The following is a 19,721-nucleotide window of genomic DNA, read 5'->3' on the forward strand; positions in this document are numbered from 1 at the left end:
GTACAATCGATTATAATAAGTTTGACGATGATTGTGTGATGTGTGTAATTTGGCTAAATTTTAAATAAAATATATTATGCAACACTGGGTATAAAAATCCACGTAAAAATATAGAAAAAGTGGTATGGCTTACCTTCAGTAACATCTTAAGAGGACGCTTTACCTGCAAGTAAAAAATATGAGGTAAGCAAAGTTTACCACCATTTAGCGAGATGCTAAGTTATGCTGTGCATTGGTGCTTACGGCTTTTTGGGAATCTTCCTCCGACCCGCTGCTGTTGTTCATCTCCTGTAAGGTCCTGAGTGGTGTGTCTTCACAGACCAGCACCTGTGGCTGAAGTGGTCGTGGCGGTGGAGGTGAACCAGGCTCTGCAGATTCCATGGAAAGACTCTGTAACTGCAAGAAAGGGGCATAAGGTAGGACAAGTACTTTGAAATGCAAAGTTATGCTGTTCATTTGTGCTTACCACTTCTTGGGTGCCCTCATCTGTTCGCTTCTCAGCTGAACCGCTGCCATCCTCAGACATCCCGGATCTCCTGTCCTTCGACTGGTCATCGGCCTCAGACGTCTCAGATGTGCTGTCCTCAGATGTCTCAGATGTGCTGTCTTCTGACTGGTCATCGGCCTCAGACGTCCCCGGTGTGCTGTCGTCCGACTGGTCGTCTCTGCTATCCTCCGATGTCCCCAATGTGCTGTTGTCCCACTTGTCGTCTCTGCTATCCTCAGAGGCGTGTGTGGTGGGGGGTCCACCGGCAAACTCATTTGATTGAACCTCCGCCAGGTGGTGGGTCCCGGTCTGCTTTGGGAGGGTGGAGATCTGGTCGTCAGGAACTGAGGTCTCTTGTTTCTGCTCCATTTGGCTGACCTCATTCAGGACTGGCTGGTGGGGCTGCGGTTGCGGAGGTGGCACAGGTGATCCAGCAGGAAGGGGTGTTGTTGGAGACTCTGACTCTGAAGTAGTGGGGGGTGGTGACGAGTGGGGTGGGGGTCCATCGGCAAATTCACTTGATTGTTGAACCTCCGCCGGGTGGTGGGTCCCAGTCTGCTTTGGGAGGTTGGAGAGCTCCTGTTTCAGCACACTGTTCAGGGACATCATCTGTGCTGCAGACAGACGGACCTGAGGAAGAAATGCAGTCATACACTGAGGAACTGGAACACATGTTGTAGACTGAACCTTCATATGGTGCTTTTTTTCAGTGTGAGGGTGCACCATCACCTGGGAGAAGCCCTCCCTCCTCAGGAACACCAAGAATCTCAAGATGTCTACCAGGTAACCCCTTCTGGTTTGTGCCAGCCTCTGCCTATTTTGCTTCGCTATCCACCTAAAAAATAGAGAAAGCATAGGAATGAGTGTCACACTGATGTAGGCAGTTACCGAACCATAAGACCCAAATCTAAATAACAAAATTTACCTGATGACTTTCCCTGTCTTTGCTAAAAACATGAGGTGGGATGGCGGGGCACTTTCCATCCCCCACATGTATTGTACAAAATGCCTGATGTGTTTCACAGTCTTCTTTAGTTGGAGTTTATCCCTCTTGAAGTTACGTTTTTTGAACATTGCTATCAGGTACTCTGTAAACCCGAGAAGAAGAAAGAGCAGAGTGTTACTGAAATGTCAGGGCAATGCAGGCTGAGAAATGAATAAGAATACACTATTACTTTACAAACCAAAGTCTTTTTTGTGCTTCTTTGGGGCGGAGAGCTGGCTGGCTGAACCTTTTTGTTGTTTTTTTTCGCTTATGGCAGACAGTTGTGAAGCAATTTCTTTCTTCATAGACTCCTCCAGGATCAATTTTATGTCATCTTTCTGTGAACATAGAACATTAGGTGAGATGGTGATCATTATTACACAATACATTATTGACCACTCAATTCATTGATACCAGGTCTGGACCCCACCGCTCTGAAATGACAGCAAAACAATAACAGTTGTTTTTACAAAAGTGCAAGATGCATACCCCCATAATGTGCACAGCCTTTAAATGCCGGTCGAGACGGATGTATTTTCGTCCATGGCATTGTGTCACTGGGCAGCCTAGTGGGCCTGCGTATCTAAATAAACAGAGTCATACATTTTCAGCAAAGTAATCAGCAGCGTATGTAGTGTGTTTGCGTGTGAGTGCGTTTCACTTACCTTCCTGAAGCCACAGCCAGAAGGAGCTTCCGCTCTGTGCGATCGGTTACACTGTGAACATCCCTGAGATGCTGCGACCTATTGGCGTAGCACAAATTGCACAAGGGGAACTGCTCCATTGTTTTGTTTTTTTTTCTGTGGAGAAATAAGTCAACAGGTGAAACTCATGATAGAAACTGTAATAAGTAGAGAATAGATTAGATAATACTTTATTCATCTCACAATGAGGAAAAACATAATATACATAATATAGTAGATTGGATAATATGTCATTAAATAACAGCAAAAGTAATTCACACACATTCAAAGTCTGTATTTCTTTGCAAACATTTTACAACTCTGTATTAGTATAAAGAGTGTCTAATAAAACATACTCACCAGAAATCCAAACTATAATAAGAAAAGGTTGTTTGCCCTCCTTGTCTCTTCAGCATCCAGGGCTGATGATGTTAAGTTGCTGGTCATTGAAGACACAAGCAGCCTATGAAATGCAGGGCACATCCCATTTTGGAAGGCCCGCCTACATGTTGTGAGAACGTTCTGGCAATGATGTTAACAGTCAATTCAATTCAATTCAATTTTATTTATAGTATCAAATCATAACAAGAGTTATCTCGAGACACTTTACAGATAGAGTAGGTCTAGACCAAACTCTGTAGTTTACGAAGCCCCAACTATTACAGTGGTTGCCTCAAGAGCAAGCATTAGCAGTAGCTATTGCGACAATGGCAAGGAAAAACTCCCTTTTTTGTTAGGAAGAAACCTCGGACAGACCCAGACTCTTGGTAGGCGGTGTCTGATGGCACCAGTTGGGGGAGTGGTGAATGGTGGCAATAATAGTCTTAATAAAGATAGTGAAACAGTGATCACAATGGTAGTCGTAGTAGTTCATGTCATAGTAGGGTACAGCAGGGCGTTACGGGGTGTAGTGTGGCACAGCAGCCTGGGTGGACGCGGTTGGACGCGGCAGGACGCAGTCGGACACTGCGGGGAATCGCAGAGCGTAGCAGGGTGTAGTAAGTCCATAGTGTCAGCTGCACCCAGGACCCCGGTGTAGGTGCCACCCAATTCCAAGGCGATGTTCTGGGTGAAGAAGAAGCAAAGGGACCCCGGTGGAGAAAACTCCCCAGAGCTAGGTTAGTAACAGGCATTTCTGGGACTAAGATGCAAACAAAAGGAGACAAGTGAAAAGAGAGAAGAGGGAGCGGCTCATTGTGTCCTTGGAAGGAGCTTCCGACAGCAGTCTAGAGTTATAATAGCATAACTAAGAGAGGCAGGCTAAAGAGAAGGGCCCTGGACTGGGCTCGTACTCTCCCCTGCCGGAACGGGCTTGTACTTCCTTCCTCCCTCTACTCTACTCTACTATGCTGCAACTCCTCACTCCCTAGCTATAAGCTTTATCAAAGATGATGGTTTTCAGTTTATTCTTAAATGTGGCGATGGTGTCAGCCCCCCGAACCCAAGTTGGGAGCTGGTTACACAGGAGAGGAGCCTGATAGCTGAAGGCTCTGGCTCCCACTCTACTTTTAGAGACTCTAGGAACCACAAGTAGCTCTGAGTTCTGGGAACGCAGTGCTCTAGTGGGACAATAAGGTACTAAGAGCTCTTCTATGTATAATGGTGCTTGACCATTTAGTGCTTTGTAGGTCAGGAGAAGGATTTTAAATTCAATCCTGGATTTTACAGGAAGCCAATGCAGAGAAGCTAATACAGGAGAAATGTGATCTCTTTTGTTAGTTCTTGTCAGAACACGTGCTGCAGCATTCTGGATCAGCTGGAGGGTCTTGAGGGACTTATTTGAGCAGCCTGACAGTAAAGAATTACAGTAGTCCAGCCGGGAAGTAACGAATGCATGGACTAGTTTTTCTGCATCGTTTTGCGAGAGGATGTTCCTGATTTTGGCAATGTTACGAAGATGGAAAAAGGCTGTTCTTGAGGTTTGTTTTAAGTGGGCGTTAAAGGATAGATCCTGGTCAAAAATGACTCCTAGATTTCTGACAGTAGTGCTGGAGGCCAGGGCAATACCATCTAGGGTAGCTATGTATTTAGATAATGAAGTTCGGTGGTGCTTGGGTCCCAGCACAATAACTTCCGTTTTGTTTGAGTTTAACATCAGAAAATTGTGGGTCATCCAGGATTTTATATCTTTAATGCACGTTTGAAGTTTAGCTAACTGACCGCTTTCGTCGGGCTTAATTGACAGATATAATTGGGTGTCGTCTGCGTAACAGTGAAAGTTAATTGAGTGTTTCCTAATAATATTCCCTAGAGGAAGCATATATAAAGAGAATAGAATTGGTCCAAGCACTGAGCCTTGAGGAACGCCATGGCTAACTTTAGCGTATTTGGATGGTTTATCGTTAATATTAACAAATTGGGATCGCTCAGTAAAATAGGACTTAAACCAGCTTAGTGCGATTCCTTTAATGCCAACTAAATGTTCCAGTCTCTGTAAGAGGATGGTATGGTCAATAGTGTCGAATGCAGCACTAAGATCTAATAAGACAAGTATGGAGACAAGTCCTTTGTCAGCAGCAATTAGAAGGTCGTTAGTGATTTTCACCAGTGCCGTCTCTGTGCTATGATGCATTCTAAATCCTGACTGAAAGTCTTCAAATAGACTATTTCTATGCAGAAAGTCACACAATTGATTAGCGACTACCTTCTCAAGGATTTTGGAGAGAAAGGGAAGGTTAGATATAGGTCTATAGTTGGCTAAGACCTCAGGGTCGAGGGTGGGTTTTTTCAGAATAGGTTTTATCACAGCTACTTTAAAAGACTGCGGTACGTGACCCGTTAATAAGGACATATTGATCGTATCTAGTAATGTGGTATTGACCACGGGTAGTGCTTCTTTAAGTAGCTTCGTTGGAATGGGGTCTAAGAGACAGGTAGTTGGCTTAGCTGAAGAGACCCTTAACATTAATTGTTGGAGGTCTAAAGGATAAAAGCCGTCTAAATAAGTATCAGGTCTTATCGTTCTCTCTAGCCCTCCTGCGCCCAATGGTGAGTCGTTAGAAGCTGTGGGCAGAAGGTGATGAATTTTTTCTCTAATTGTTATAATTTTATCATTAAAAAAGGTCATGAAGTCATCACTGCTCAGAGCTATAGGAATAGATGGCTCAACAGAGCTATGACTCTTTGTCAGCCTGGCTACAGTGCTGAAAAGAAACTTTGGGTTGTTCTTATTTTCTTCTATTAGTATTGAGTAATAGTCTGATCTGGCATTTCTGAGGGCCCTCCTATAATTTTTTAGACTATCTTGCCAATCCACACGAGATTCTTCCAGTTTGGTGGAACGCCATTTACTTTCAAGTTTTCGTGAGATCTGTTTTAATTTGGGAGTTTGGGAGTTATACCAAGGTGCTAGTTTCCTTTCCTTCATCATCTTCTTTTTGAGAGGAGCAACAGAGTCTGAAGTAGTCCGTAGGCAGGCCGTAGCAGCGTCTACAAAGTTATCAAGTTGGGATGGACTAAAGTTAACATAACGGTCCTCTGTTATATTAAGGCATGACATTGAGTTAAGTGCTGTTGGAATATCTTCCTTAAATTTAGCTATAGCACTGTCAGATAAGCATCCAGTGTAGAAACTTTTATTTAATTTTGTATAGTCTGGTAGTAGGAATTCGAAAGTTATTAAAGAATGGTCTGATAATAAAGGATTCTGCGGAAATACTATTAAATCGTCAATTTTTATGCCATATTCTAGCACAAGGTCGAGGGTGTGGTTAAAACAGTGCGTGGCCTTATGCACTCTGACTGAAACCAATTGAATCTAGCAGTGAATTGAAAGCAGTACTAAGGCTATTGCTGTCAACGTCCACATGGATATTAAAATCACCTACAATAAGTACTTTGTCTGATTGAAGGACCACGCATGATAAAAACTCTGAGAATTCAGATAAAAACTCAGAATATGGACCTGGTGCTCGGTAAACAACAACGAATATAATTGGCTGTACTGTTTTCCATGTTGGGTGTTGAAGATTAAGAACAAGGCTTTCAAACGAGTTATAATTTAGTTTAGGTTTAGGATTAATTAACAGGCTTGAGTCAAATATGGCTGCAACTCCCCCTCCTCGGCCTGAGCCTCGTGGAATTTGGGTATTATTATGACTGGGAGGAGTGGCTTCGTTTAAACTAACATATTCGTCATGGCCCAGCCAGGTTTCGGTGAGGCAGAATAAATCAATGTGGTTATCTGATATCAATTCGTTTACCAATAATGCTTTCGATGACAGAGATCTAATATTTAATAGTCCACATTTGATTTTCCTATTCTGTTCTATCGTTGCAGTGGTTGTTTTAATTCCAATTAGGTTGTTTAGTATAGCACCTCTTTTGTTAGCGTTTTGTTTAAACGGTCTCAGTCGGGGGACAGACACGGTGGTTATGGGATTATGAATGGGTGATTGCTCTGAAGGGAGCTCAGAGGGGCGTGTAGCGCTGTATCTCTGATTATTGACTTTGGGAGAGTGTGTCTGGTCAGTGTGCTTGTGGGAGTGTTTACAGGATGTAAACAGTCAATCAGAGGTCTGGGTATGCAGGGCGTGGTGCAAATTTCCATGTAGCATCTGGCTTCCGCGTGTATTGGGATGAGAGAGTAATAGAGGCCTTCTTCTGTCAAACAAATATGCAGGAAGTAATAAAGTTTGATGGATGACCTGCAGGTCAAGAGGTCACGAGCTGTCAAAAACGTGATTTACATCTGCCAGATGTTTCTGACGCAATCCTTCCGGAAGCTTCGAGAAAGAGGGCGTGCCTCAGACCGGATATTACCAGGGAGGAGACCGGAAACTGCGTATTAATGCGTCAATACAGGAAATTGTGTGTTTTTAAATGAACCAATGGGCGCGATACGGGAAATTGCATTTTTTAAAACGAGCCAGTGAGAGAAGAGGGGAGGATCAACAAGTAGTATGTTTCAAGGATAAAAAGGGTGTCTTTTCTGGTCTAAAACATAGAAAGACCTCCTTTCATTCTACTCATCATGAATGTAAACTTCAATAGCGCTGCTTCAGAGATGGCTGATGAAGAAGTTGGCTCTCCACTGAGTCCGTATCTAGGAGATGCCTCCAGCAGGTGGTCTTCTTCGCTGATCTGCGAGACTCCGATAACGATATTCCAAGACGCTCTTACTGTACCCGGAGCTCCAAAGAAATGCACGTTGTATCTGTGTCGTAGCCAATTGCCCCCGACTGAATCTCTGCATGAGGAATGGTCTCTACAGCCGAGTGGTATGTGTGGAGACTGGGGCTATGTCTTCAAGTACGAAGAAGGTGAACTCTGCTTTTATCAGCTGAAGGAAGGGGAGAAATTGTCTCCTTCAACCGTCATGGTGAAAATGACCTTTGATGACTGGGGTGTGATGAAGACGTTGCTACAATTTGCTACTTCTCAGAGTAATGCCTATAAGGAAAGTGAGGGTGTGGCTGGAGCATCCCTAGATAAAGAGACTCAAACGGTTATGGTAGAATGTAAGGAGGAGGAGACGGATGTAAACATTTGTGACAATGATGGAGAGAATACCGAGGCGGCGCCTCCTAGATCGGCCAGTTACCCCAGCGATAGCGACTTGGCTAAGATGAACATCGTACTGGGATCAACATGGCCGTCTGTTACCACAACCTCAGGCCGATGGTGGTTCCAGGCCCTTCTGCTATCCAGGGATTCGGAAGTAAAGAGAGCCTGCGACTTGTTTGTTTTGCAAAGATTTAATCCCGACTGCGGTTTATTCCGAACCGTGCTAGTCTTACCAGCCCTGGAATGGGTGGAGCGGATGATGGAGATGGAGGATAGGGTTACCAGTCTCTTCCTTAGCAGCCGCGGATGGAAAAATACCCTGGTTGTGAAAAAAACTTTAAACTTTTAAACTTTTGTTTTTACCACGTCTCCTTTCCGGAACTTTCCCGACCCCACCTCTTTTCCAGAATTTTCCTAACCACACCTCCTTCCTGAACATTCCTAACCACACCCCCTTACAATATTATAAAGACTGAAGCAGCCCGAAGCAGACAACAACGGAACTTGTCAAGATGTTCAACGGCGAACAGAAGAAAATCGCAACGATGCCTAGGTCAACAACAACCACAGAAATAAGACCCCCTACCCTATGGATGAGAAACCTTACCCCGCGGGTCCTCTTTGCCTCCTCAAAGGCGGACGGTCAAAACCTGATGTGTCCGCCTCCCTCTCCCGAGACAGCGACTCAGGACTACACGGATGTGTGTGACTCTAATGAGGATGAGGCCACTCAGGACTACACTAATGAGACCGGCACAGTCGCTACACCTACGGATGAGGGAATCGCTGATTCATCGGAGGAGGAGGAGGAGGAGGAGGAAGAGGAAAACCCTGGTTCTTCAGAAGATGAGATGGAGTCGGAAATCCCGGATGAACAGGGCGAGGAAGGCGGTCAGGAGGAGAGTCCAGAAAGTCCTCCAAACGCTCAGGAGGAGAGCCCTCCTCCTCCTTGCCAGGAGGATGAGGTAGACGGTTGGGTTTCTTCTCTCGTCATCGATACCATCAAATCGGCGGTTTTTCATCTTCTCAATCAAATTATTCACGACGACAGACGCTCTGAGTGCTATGGCTGTAAGGTCGATCATCCTAGCCAACGGCAGCACGCATGTCTGGAAGTACTCGAGGATGACTTTTACGAGCGCTGCTTTTACCGCCTGATGAAAAGACTCATCACACCTCACTTTATTCCCGCTATTCAGAGTCTGTTGCTTGCCCGCAACATCAAAACAGAGGATTTCAGAGTCCGTGTAGTCGCCGAGACGCTACTCCACGAACTGAAATTAGCAAAGAAAATCTTTGACCCCATCACGGACATGTATGATAATTTGATTGGGCAAGATTCTGTGAAAATCTTTCAACTGCGGCTGGTCACAGAGCGTTTCAAGGGCTCGTAAGGGGGATATGTTCCCTGCTTTATGAAGAAAACAAAACAGAAAAGAAAAAAAAAAAAAAAAAAGTAATGTAAGTGTTATGTAACCTGTTTGAATTGTATTTACCATCTTTTGAAAATAAAGAATAATGTTTTTTTAAACAAGTGATTTCTACTTTTTAATATAACCCTGTTTTAAGAATTGTATTTCCTTTTGAAAATAAAGAATAATGTTTTTTTTAAACAAGTGATTTCTACTTTTTAATATAATCCTGTTTTAAGAATTGTATTTCCTTTTGAAAATAAAGAATAATGTTTTTTAAATGAGTGATTACTACTTTTTAATATAACCTGTTTGAATTGTATTTACCATCTTTTGAAAATAAAGAATAATAAAAAATAAAATGAATAAAGAGTCATTCTTGCGTACGGGGCGTCTTAGAAAACATTAGCGGTTTCAGAGGAAAGGATGTCGGAGAAACGGGTGATGGAAAACATCTATTACAATCCACAGCATCCCGGTAGCTTTGGAGGCGTACAGCGTCTCCAGCAGGGTGTACAGGATGAAACTGGTGAAAAAGTCAGTGTTCGGGAAGTTAAAGATTTTTTATCTGAGCAAGATGCCTATACATTGCATAAACCAGCGCGAGTACATTTTAAGAGAAATAGAGTGTTTGTTACAAAACCTTTAAATCAGTTTCAAGCCGACCTATGCGACATGCAAGCCTTGGCTGCACATAATGACGGATTTAATTATTTACTGACCGTTATAGACGTATTTTCTAAAAAAGCATATGTGCGTCCCTTGAAGAGGAAGACGGCTGCTGAGGTTGTAAAAGCGTTTGAATCAGTCTTTCGAGAGAGCTTAATACCTGCCAAGCTACAAACTGACGCAGGCAAAGAATTTTTCAACAAGAAATTTGAGGCTCTCATGAAGAAATACGGTATCAATCATTTTAGAACTGCCAGTGACTTAAAGGCATCGGTCATCGAGAGATATAACCGTACCTTGAAATCTTGCATGTTTAAATATTTCACGGCGCGCAACACCAGACGTTACCTCGACGTCTTACCTGACCTGGTACATAGTTATAACAACAGTTATCAGAGCTCTATAAAAATGACGCCTATGGAGGTCACACCGGAGAACGCCGATCAGGTGTTTCACAACCTGTACGGCACCTTTACCTCTCGTCACAGGAATAAAATAAAGATGTCGTTTAAGAAAGGGGATTTGGTACGACTATCCAAGGTGAGGGGAGTGTTTGATAAAAAATACGAACAGAGTTTTACGGACGAAGTCTTTACAGTGGCGGACCGTATTCCCCGTACGCCTCCCGTATACAAATTAGAAGATTATGATGGTGAGTCTATCGAGGGTTCATTTTATGAAGCGGAGCTGCAAAAAGTAAAAATGGCCGCAAACAAAATGTTTCAAGTGGAGAAAATCTTAAAACATCGCACCGTCAAAGGCGAGAAACAGGCATTTGTGCAATGGAAAAACTGGCCGGAGAAGTTCAACAGTTGGGTTAAATTGACTGATGTGGTCAGTATATAAAAAGGTGGGGTGCAAAGGACACGCAGTCACTCGATTTCAATAGAGAATCATGGAACACACAGCCGCAGTGGGCTTTTACGTAACTCTGCCTTCCAACGCCAGTAAGGAAATATTTAAAAGTAATACTAGTAGTTGTTACACAATCGATCTGGCTAAACCGATTGAACTGAGCGGCGAATGGGTAGTTGGTCTATGCGAAATCGTATATCCTCGTACGTGGTATAATTTACCGTCAGATTCGTCCTATTTTGAACTGAACCGAGTGACCGACGAGTCTCAACCGCTGGTTAAGGTGAAATTCAACTGCGGTGCATACTATAACCGTCCTAAAGATCTCCTGGAATATTTGGTCCCTGCGGCCAAAAAACATGATCCATCCTTTGATGCGACTTTTAACACTGCGACCAAATGCATCGACTTCAAAGGCGACGGTCTTTACAAAATCCGTACCTACCCCCCGCTGGCTTACATGTTGGGCTTAAAAGCCGGCGAATGGTGGACGCTCTCTCGGAGGCCATCAACCTATCCCAGCGATTTAAACGCTGGCGTATATAACCTGTTTGTATACACCGACATTATTCAGTATCAAGCGGTCGGCGACAGCTACTCACCGCTGCTTTGTGTGGTGAATGTGAAAGGTGATTTTGGAGACGTGACTAGCATCAGGTATAACACGGTACATTATATACCTGTGTCAAAAAATTACATCAAAAACATACGTATTGAAATTAAAACCGACTTTAAATTAAAACAGAAACGTTGATGTTGTGTTTGGAAAGACAATTGTGAAATTACACTTTAAACCGGTCCAGCGTTCATTGTAAGTACCCGGTAAGATGCTTCACATCAAAGAAGATCCTCGGCACTTCGTAGCGTACTATGAAGGTCAAGTAGGCGGGGCTTTACCCGGTTTTTACGGAGCCCCTGTCATGTACGGGCGAGGCTTAGGCTCTATCTTTTCAAAGTTGTTTCGGTTCGTATCACCGCTGCTGAAAAAAGGTTTCGCTGTGGCAAAACCGCATCTTAAAACAGCCGCTACAAACATTGCGTCCGATGCCGTGAAAGGATTTATGGGAAAACTGTCCGAGAATAAGAATCAGGAGGGTTCCGGAGGGATCATGGTACTGTCCCGTAGAGCGAGGAAACGACCTCCGGGCGAGCGTGTTGTTTCCTCTGCATTTAAAAAACGTGCGACGCTCAAGAAGAGAGCGTCAGTCAGGAGAGGCGCGCCTAAGAGAAGGAAGTCGACACAGAGCTCTGACATATTTTAACGCAACACACACACACACACACAATGGCTCTTTTACATCAGAAATCAGCCGAATGCACCCTGGCTGAACTGGATCTCTTTTCAGCTCCCATGACGCAACTATCTGTAGAGGATAAAAAATATCAGGAATACCAACCTCTCTCTGCACTGAGCGACAACTCTCCAATTGAATTCTTTATACCCGGAGACGGTGAAAAGTATTTGGACTTGAATGATACGTTGTTACACCTCCGAGTTAAAATCACAGAGAAGGATGGGGCAGACCTCCCAGCCGATACAGCGGTGGGGCTCATCAATTATCCTCTCAATACAATTTTTAGCCAATGCGACGTTATTCTGGGGGACAGATTGATTTCACAATCCAGCGCCACTCACCCTTACAGAGCCGTGATAGAAACCTTACTCAACTTTTCAGAGGACACATTAAAGAGTCAATTTAGCGCCGGTCTGTTTTACAAAGACACTCCGGGGTCAATGGATTCTATCACATTGGCTAACGGACCAAACAAAGGATTAGTCCAGAGAGCGCAATTCAGCGCAGAATCTGGCGAAGTTGACTTACTAGGACCTGTTCACAGTGACATATTTTTCTGTGAGCGCCTGTTGTTAAACTCTGTTGATTTGAGAATTAAACTTATTCGTAACAGCGACACGTTTTGCCTTATGGGAGCTCGTGACTCAGAGTTCACCCTGAAGATATTATCAGCCTCCCTGTTTGTTAAAAAGGTCACCGTTTCCCCTGCTGTACGCCTGGGTCACGCCGCGGCCCTGATGAAAGGAAATGCCCTCTATCCGCTCTCGCGCGTCAGTGTGAAAACATACTCTATCCCTGAAAATTCCAGGATATGCAACCAGGAGAATCTTTTTCTGGGTGCTATGCCCCGCTATTTAGCTTTAGCCATGGTACACCATGATGCTTTTGTAGGGAGACGGGACCTGTCTCCCTTTAATTTCAAACATAATGATGTGGAATATTTAGCGTTGTGCCAGGACGGTAGACAGGTTCCTGCTAAGGCCTTTCAGCCCCGTTTCAGTAGCGGAAATTCAGTCAGAGAATTCTACAACATGTTTACGGCCACGGGTCGCCATCTTAAAGACCAGCCTCTTAGCATCAACCGCAGCGATTTTAACCAAGGTTATTCTCTGTTTGTGTTCAATCTTGGGGCGACCGAAGACAGCGACGCCCTGTCTCCAACTTCCAACGGAAATTTGCGTTTGGAGATGAGATTTAGGGTACCGTTGCCTTACACTACAACACTTATTGTATACGCATGCTACGATTCCATTCTGGAGATCAACGCTAAAAGACAGGTGCTGGTGGATTATTATTAAAAAGATGGATAATCATCAACTAGAACGACTGTTGCATCATCTTACGGGTAATTTATTCCACGGAGTGTGGGCTTCTGATCAACTAGCATCGCTGGGTCGGACCTTCCGTCTACCTGTCTACTTTATCGTCAACACTCATCCGTCCCACATGCCCGGACAGCACTGGTTGGCGTTGACGCTGGAAGAGGACGGCATGGACTCTGGGATATTTAAGCCCTCCAGCGTATTCAAGAAACTAGTCCAACCTTTTGGTGTTGATTGGGTTCTTCTTTTAGTGGTCAGTGAGAGGGTTTTTATTAAGTCAAGCAAATGGGAGCCTTTTACTACATCTCCCTTATATATAAATTCACCTCTCGACGTCCAACCCTCGTCACTTGCGGCTAATTTCTGCATAATATAGAGAGCGTTTTTACGGTCACGTGGGGGTAGTTTTTTTAACACCTCGCTCGCTGTTTCATCCAAAATGGTACGGTGGTCGGTAACTGCTACTGCATCTACTGCTGCTGCTGGTGCTGATGCTGCAGCAGCAGCAGGTGCTGCAGAGTGTTCATCTTCCGCTGTACCCTGTTGCAGGCTGAGCGTAACGTTGTGAACATCATTCTTACTTTGTTTAAGCAAAGTGAGATATCGTAGCAGTAAAGCTTCGTACCTTTTAGCTTTTTCATATGAATTTAATCCTGGGTCATTTAGTACCGCGCTCATTTTCTCATTCAAATCATCTTCAGCCGTCTGTCTGATGGACGGCTCTGGTCTAGTTATTTTGCTCAGCTGCTGGGGTGAAATCAAATACATCTTCTTGGCAGCCCTCAGAGCCATCTTTTATTTTTTCTTCCACTCTTACGTTTTTGGAAGCAGGCCTCCTAACAAATTTCCCAGAATAGGAATGGCTGCTGCCAGTAATGGTAGGATAAAGCCCCCCGTCTGTTTTTTCAGAGCCTGATGTTTTCGCCTTAAACTGGTTTTTTTATCGGCCAGCAGCCTGATAATCTTCTTTTGACGTTTCAGTTGTTTGTATTGAGAAGGCGATACAGGCAGATTCCCTTTTAACAGATTTAAAGCTACCTCACACAAGGCTTGGAGAAAGTCAGGCGAGCAGTGTTTCAAAATGTCTTTACGTTTTGAAGGCGTTGCATGATAAAGGGCTCTCAGTAGCAGAGCATTCCGTTTTATACGCTCTGACATAACGACGTCCTACTTTGTTTTTGCTATGTAAATCGTCGTCTGCTGGTGGGGAAGTAACCCTGTACGCACCCTGTAACGTTGTGGGCATGAAGGCGTGAGGTCCAGGATTATATAACCGTGTGGCTCTTTTGTAGCATCTTCAAAACTTTCCAGGAAAAACTGTTTTTGTGAGGGAAACATCTGATGCGCTAGTATCCTAATCTGAAGCTGATCTCTGGGATTTTTAAATAGCACCAGATAATTACTGTTTAAACTTATGGTACGACTGTATCTGCCTTTATGGAATACATTTTGGGTTAACATAAAAACACTCATATTTCGGTGATGTCTGTATTGTGTGAAGATTTTCACCACCTCAGGATGATCAGATGCCTGAAATATGACGTTGTCTAGTATGACCAGATGTGATTGCTCAGGAGGAAATATACTTGCATCTTCAAAAGAATCAGGAAGGCCTTGGACAAACTTGATTTTTTTATTCATTTTCTTCATTTCGTCATACACGGGTTGATAACTTGTATAAATCCAAACAATATTTTGAGGTACAATATCCATCACACACTCACATTTTTCCAGTACAGATTTCAGAAAATAAGTCTTGCCACATCCACTGGGGCCAACTATCAGACACGAAAATGGAACCTGTAACCTCGGATCAAAATCAATCTCTTCCATCATGCGTCGTTAGTAACCAAAAGGTAGAGTTGTACCGTCAGGAAAAAGTTTTCTCTTGTCATAAACGACTCCAAACTTTTTCTGAAATGACGCATTTTTCAACAGAAACCCTTTTTTATCGCGTTTAATATTCTGTTGAGGTGTCTCAAGGGACATTTCTTTAGAACCCCTGAGGTAGCCCTCCACCAGCTCTGACACGCTATCAAAGTTGATTTGTTCGCAGCATTCATTAGTTTGCGTTATGCCTTTCACCTGCATAACCACTTTTTTCTGGTTTTTGAAACCCCACCCAATTCATCCGTAAGCTCACCGAGAAGATTACACAGCTCCAGAGGTGCCTCGCCCTCTTTCGTCACATATATCAGACTGTCTGTATCTGTATACAGAACGTTCTGCTGCAACTTTTCTAAATAACTGTACAGTTTTAGACGCCCATAAGCTGTAGTAAATGCCGCAATGAAAATGTTATTGGTTCGCCCGGGAGGCACGACGGTACGTTCATGGTGCGCCCATTGAATCAAGGCTATGTCGTCCTCGCCGTTGTTTGTCGGTAAGAAAGACACGTGTCTTAGATTATATTGCCCTGAAAACGCTAGGCTGAAAAGGTGTTCGGGCGATTTGACGAGTGTGGTTTGAATTAAATTACTGCGCTGGGCAAATTTCCCCCAAAAATTATTCAGACAACATTTGGCCATTTGTCTCTTGGCCGGATTTGTCTCAATCTTTTCGGGGTTTAACCGAATGCCTTGGTGCAATTCATAATCGCTGATGTATTTCTGCCTACTCTCAGCGTCCACGGCCTCTGATGGAAAGCCTGAGGCCTCCTGCTTCCCCTTTAAAAAGGTGTGTACATACCCCACAAATAGGTCGTTACTGCGCGTCTCAAAGTGCCAGACTTCTGTGATTTTAATCACAACGTACCCTAGCTCTATGGCTTTTTGTAACTCCGCAGTCACCCAGACTCCGGTTAGAGCTCTGGCTTCCTCATCATGAGTACATGAGCTGTTCTGGTTATTGGTTTCCGCGCACGTACGACACAGTGTAAACGTTAATTTACCTTGAGTTGTTTTATAAGGCAGAACGGGAAAATACAAGCCGCGTGGTGGGCAAACGACCGCTCTTACCAAGCCGAAGTAGTTTTGGATTTTGTCAAAGTCTCTATGAATGATTACCGGATGCCCTAAAGGGTAAGAGCCTGTGGCATTGACGTACGGATACAGGGAGGTAACGTCGACATAGCGTACAGTTTCGCCCGGCGATGCTGTGTAGCGTAGCCGCATAGCGCTGGTCCTACCGCCGTAAAGGGCTGAGCGAGGAGAGAGAGGTTCTGGAGAATCAAATTTCTTCATAAACTCTCTCACACCTGGGTGTGTTTTTTTCATTTCGGTCCAAATGTGCTCTCTCATCACCTCCGTAGGGAGACCATGAGTGACTCTCAGTTGATGCAATTTCTCCTCGCTAGCTGCGTGCATCTCCTCAAAGGGTTTTCCTGTCATAGGACAGATATCGTGAGGCCTGAAACAGGTTGGGCAACCGTGAAAAAAGCAACCCTGGAATTCCCATACCTTCACTACACCATCTACAAACGCATGACCGTCTACAAAGTACGGACCAATCTTTTTTTCCCCGCGGTTTAGGGCGTGCTGAATGAAAATGTTTTCTGAAAACATCACCCATTCCAACCACTGAATCGCGCTGCACGAGTATTTTTTGAATTGACGTCTGTAGTCGTCAGGTGAAGGGATAGCGAGTGTTTTTTCAGGCAGGAAGTTTGTCTGGAAAACCTTCATACACGCCGAGGCTATTGTGATGCAACTAAAAGGATCCACGCGCGTCTCGCATATGAACTCCTCTCTGAATTTCAGACACCCCTCAACAAGAATGTCAACGTCATTTTTACAATAGTACTTAGACTCTTTTTCAAAGTTGAAGACACTCTGAGAGACCTCTCTGTACCACCTGTAAAACTCCTCCCGCTGAGTCGGTGACATGTTTTCCACCCCGTAATCTGATGGAGGTGGGTATGCGCCGATGTAGTTTAGATGCTGCTGAGCGCTGAATTTGTGTGGGAAGTGACCTTTGGACTTGTCAGCAAATCCCAAAGCTTTGGGCATTGCGGCGAGTTTCATGCCAAGAAACGCCAGAGAGTCGATAAAACGTAACCGGTAATCGGTTTCAGTGAAACTGATAATCTTACTTCCTTGCATCAGAATCGTCGGTGTCATTCCTAAACGGACCATGCTTTTTAGGATCAGGTAACTGTCGAATCCTTTTGCGTTGTGCGCAATAAATGTGGCGTTACGATAGTGAGGTCTCCTGAACTTTGTGAGAAACTTTTCGACGCAGCCCAGGCCATAACACTGCCATTCTTCACCCTGTAACGATTTTGTACACACTAGGTAGGCATGATGTTCACTGGCCCTGTTGCTAAATGTCTCAAAATCGTAAAAAACTACATTCTGTGTGTGTTCTTCTACCACCTCCAGAGGCCTAATATAGCACATATGTGGTTCTGAATCATTAGCTTCCTCCCCACAAACTCTACATTTTTCACGCGGGCATGTGTGCTCTTTACAAGCATCGAAAAGGTATTTACACTTAGGACACTTGTGAAGCTTCTGACATGTACTGATGTTTGAATCAGACAAAGCTCTGGACTTTTTGTGTTCAACATAACACGCGCGCGTACGGCAAGTCCTACCGCAGTCCGTACAGTACACAGCGTCGATGTATTCAGTAGGACATGTCGGTTCGAGGCAGAGATTGCAATGACCCTGACAATAGTGTTTCTCGCTCTGAGTGTAGCTTCTGTAGCAGTAATTACAGACCTTAGCAACCCCTAAAAACCCTTTAACATTTTTTATTCCGTAGTAGTGGCCTTGAAGCAAGAATAAAAACACGGGATTGTCAGACTTTGGGTAATCTGTTTCAAAATGGGAGATAGCACGATCCTCGAAGGCTCTGTAAAACACTACAATTTTGCGCTTTACTATCTGTTCAAATGTATTGATCTGACCGAAGGTTACCTCTGTTTGATCGTTCAGACCCGCGAGATGCTGATATTCTCTACCCTGCTCATCGGCTTGTCTATCGGTGAGATCAGGATTGATAAGCAGAGCCAGGCTGATGGCAAAGCATAGTTTATTGCTGCGATTGTGTACTATATACAAATGCCTTCTTTTCTTTTTAACGATTTCACTCTCCAAAGTTTTTTTTAATTTGCGCATATCACCCCCACCTCGCGGGTTTCGCACCACTTGAATAACTAATTCTAGATTGGACTCGTCGTCAATATTTCGGTTAGATTGTATCAACCGTTCCAGTAACCCTTCAAAAATGGTCTGAAAGTCGACGCCCCTCTCACTGACTCGAATGATATCGTGTTCTTGCGCATTTTCAGTTATGATCTCGACCTGCACGATGTCATTAGGTCTAACCTCTGGTCTCACTCTCTCTGCTAAGCCGGTAAAATTCCCTGAAACCTCTTGATAGAAACGGGCTAGATCAGGCACATTTCCGAGGGCTGGCACGACCAAGTTTTGACGGAATTCCAAATTGCCGAAGCTATCGCGTCTTCTTGACAAAATGTCATTGTTCAGATTTTCAGCCTGTTGTAAAGCGTCTTCTATAGGTCTAAAGTAATTTTCATCCTGTTGTACAGCATCTTCTATAGGACGAGAGTAATTTTCATTGGGAGGGCCGGTTTGATTGACTGTTGATGGATGTGGTTCTGTGTCGGTATTATTTAAAGAAGGTTCTGTGTTTGAATTATTCAATTCGCGGATAGCCTCACGCAGTTGGGTCGATACGTAATTTACTGGTTCATTTATTTCATCGATATTCTGAAGTAATTGGAACGGGATTATACAGGGTTGATCGTGCTCCATTTTGGGTGTGATATAAAAGAAATAAAAAAAAAAAAAAATTACGAAATATGAAAAAAAAAAATTGTGAAATATTAAAAGAAATAAAATGTCACACGTAACACCTTACAACTTTTACATTTGAAGAATTGTCTGCACAATGGTCAACAGCATTCTGAGGATCTCCAGATTGTTTTCACGACCTCTTCCCCGTCTCACTCTCGGACCTCTTTGAACACCCCTTCGTATCGCACCTGCCATAAAAACAGAGAAAATACATCTTTAAATATATTTAATTGTAGACACAGTAATACTAATGAAAATATATAAATAGCATTACCTCTGAGGGGGTCAGTCCTCTCCCTGAGACGTCTAACTCGACGGACCCTATGAATGAACCTCCGTACCGGTTCTTTCATAAAACAGAGAAAATACATATATTTAATTATATATAAATGAATAATAAAATAAATATATAAATATCAAATTACCTCTGAATTGTACACATGCTGCAAAGTCCTATAATATAACATTTTATAACGTTAGTCTAAAAAAGTGATAAAGTTTTAAACTCTCTTCTCCCCTCCCCTACTCTTTCTCTCTCACACACACACACACACACACACACACACACACACACACACACACACACACGCGCATTCCCACTCCCACCCCTGCACACATTTGCCTTTCTACCCATCACCCGATCAAAAGGGACTTGCCCACACACACACACACACCCACCCCTGCACACATTTGCCTTTCTACCCATCACCCGACCAAAAGGGCCTTGCCCTGAAGAGCCATCTCTC

General features: G+C 43.8%; 1 protein-coding gene and 1 long non-coding RNA gene across 2 annotated transcripts; both read right to left on the reverse strand.

The window, feature by feature from the left end:
* Positions 1-202: 202 nt before the first annotated feature.
* Positions 203-510, reverse strand: LOC118494321. Its single transcript, XR_004896437.1, has 2 exons — positions 467-510; positions 203-396 (listed from the first exon to the last, which is right to left on the reverse strand). It is a non-coding gene; the product is annotated as an uncharacterized LOC118494321 (long non-coding RNA).
* Positions 511-518: 8 nt separating this feature from the next.
* Positions 519-2,289, reverse strand: LOC118494289 (cyclin-dependent kinase 12). The gene is made up of 7 exons (XM_035997829.1): positions 2,138-2,289; positions 1,962-2,055; positions 1,672-1,810; positions 1,413-1,575; positions 1,217-1,322; positions 580-1,117; positions 519-547 (listed from the first exon to the last, which is right to left on the reverse strand). Exons 1-7 carry the CDS (start codon positions 2,254-2,256, stop codon positions 519-521), a joined length of 1,188 nt encoding a protein of 395 aa, XP_035853722.1. The 5' UTR covers positions 2,257-2,289.
* Positions 2,290-19,721: the final 17,432 nt, after the last annotated feature.

This window comes from Sander lucioperca, chromosome 22, assembly GCF_008315115.2.
Source record: "Sander lucioperca isolate FBNREF2018 chromosome 22, SLUC_FBN_1.2, whole genome shotgun sequence".
Taxonomy (NCBI): Eukaryota; Metazoa; Chordata; class Actinopteri; order Perciformes; family Percidae; genus Sander; species Sander lucioperca.

Excerpts from the sequence above, each read along its gene's own strand:
- LOC118494289 (XM_035997829.1), bottom strand. The coding sequence starts at position 2,256 with ATGGAGCAGTTCCCCTTGTGCAATTTGTGCTACGCCAATAGGTCGCAG. Across the intron at positions 2,056-2,137 it reads CTGGCTGTGGCTTCAGGAAG|ATACGCAGGCCCACTAGGCT; the intron begins GTAAGTGAAACG and ends CTGTTTATTTAG. Across the intron at positions 548-579 it reads ATCTGAGACATCTGAGGACA|TCGAAGGACAGGAGATCCGG; the intron begins GCACATCTGAGA and ends GCCGATGACCAG.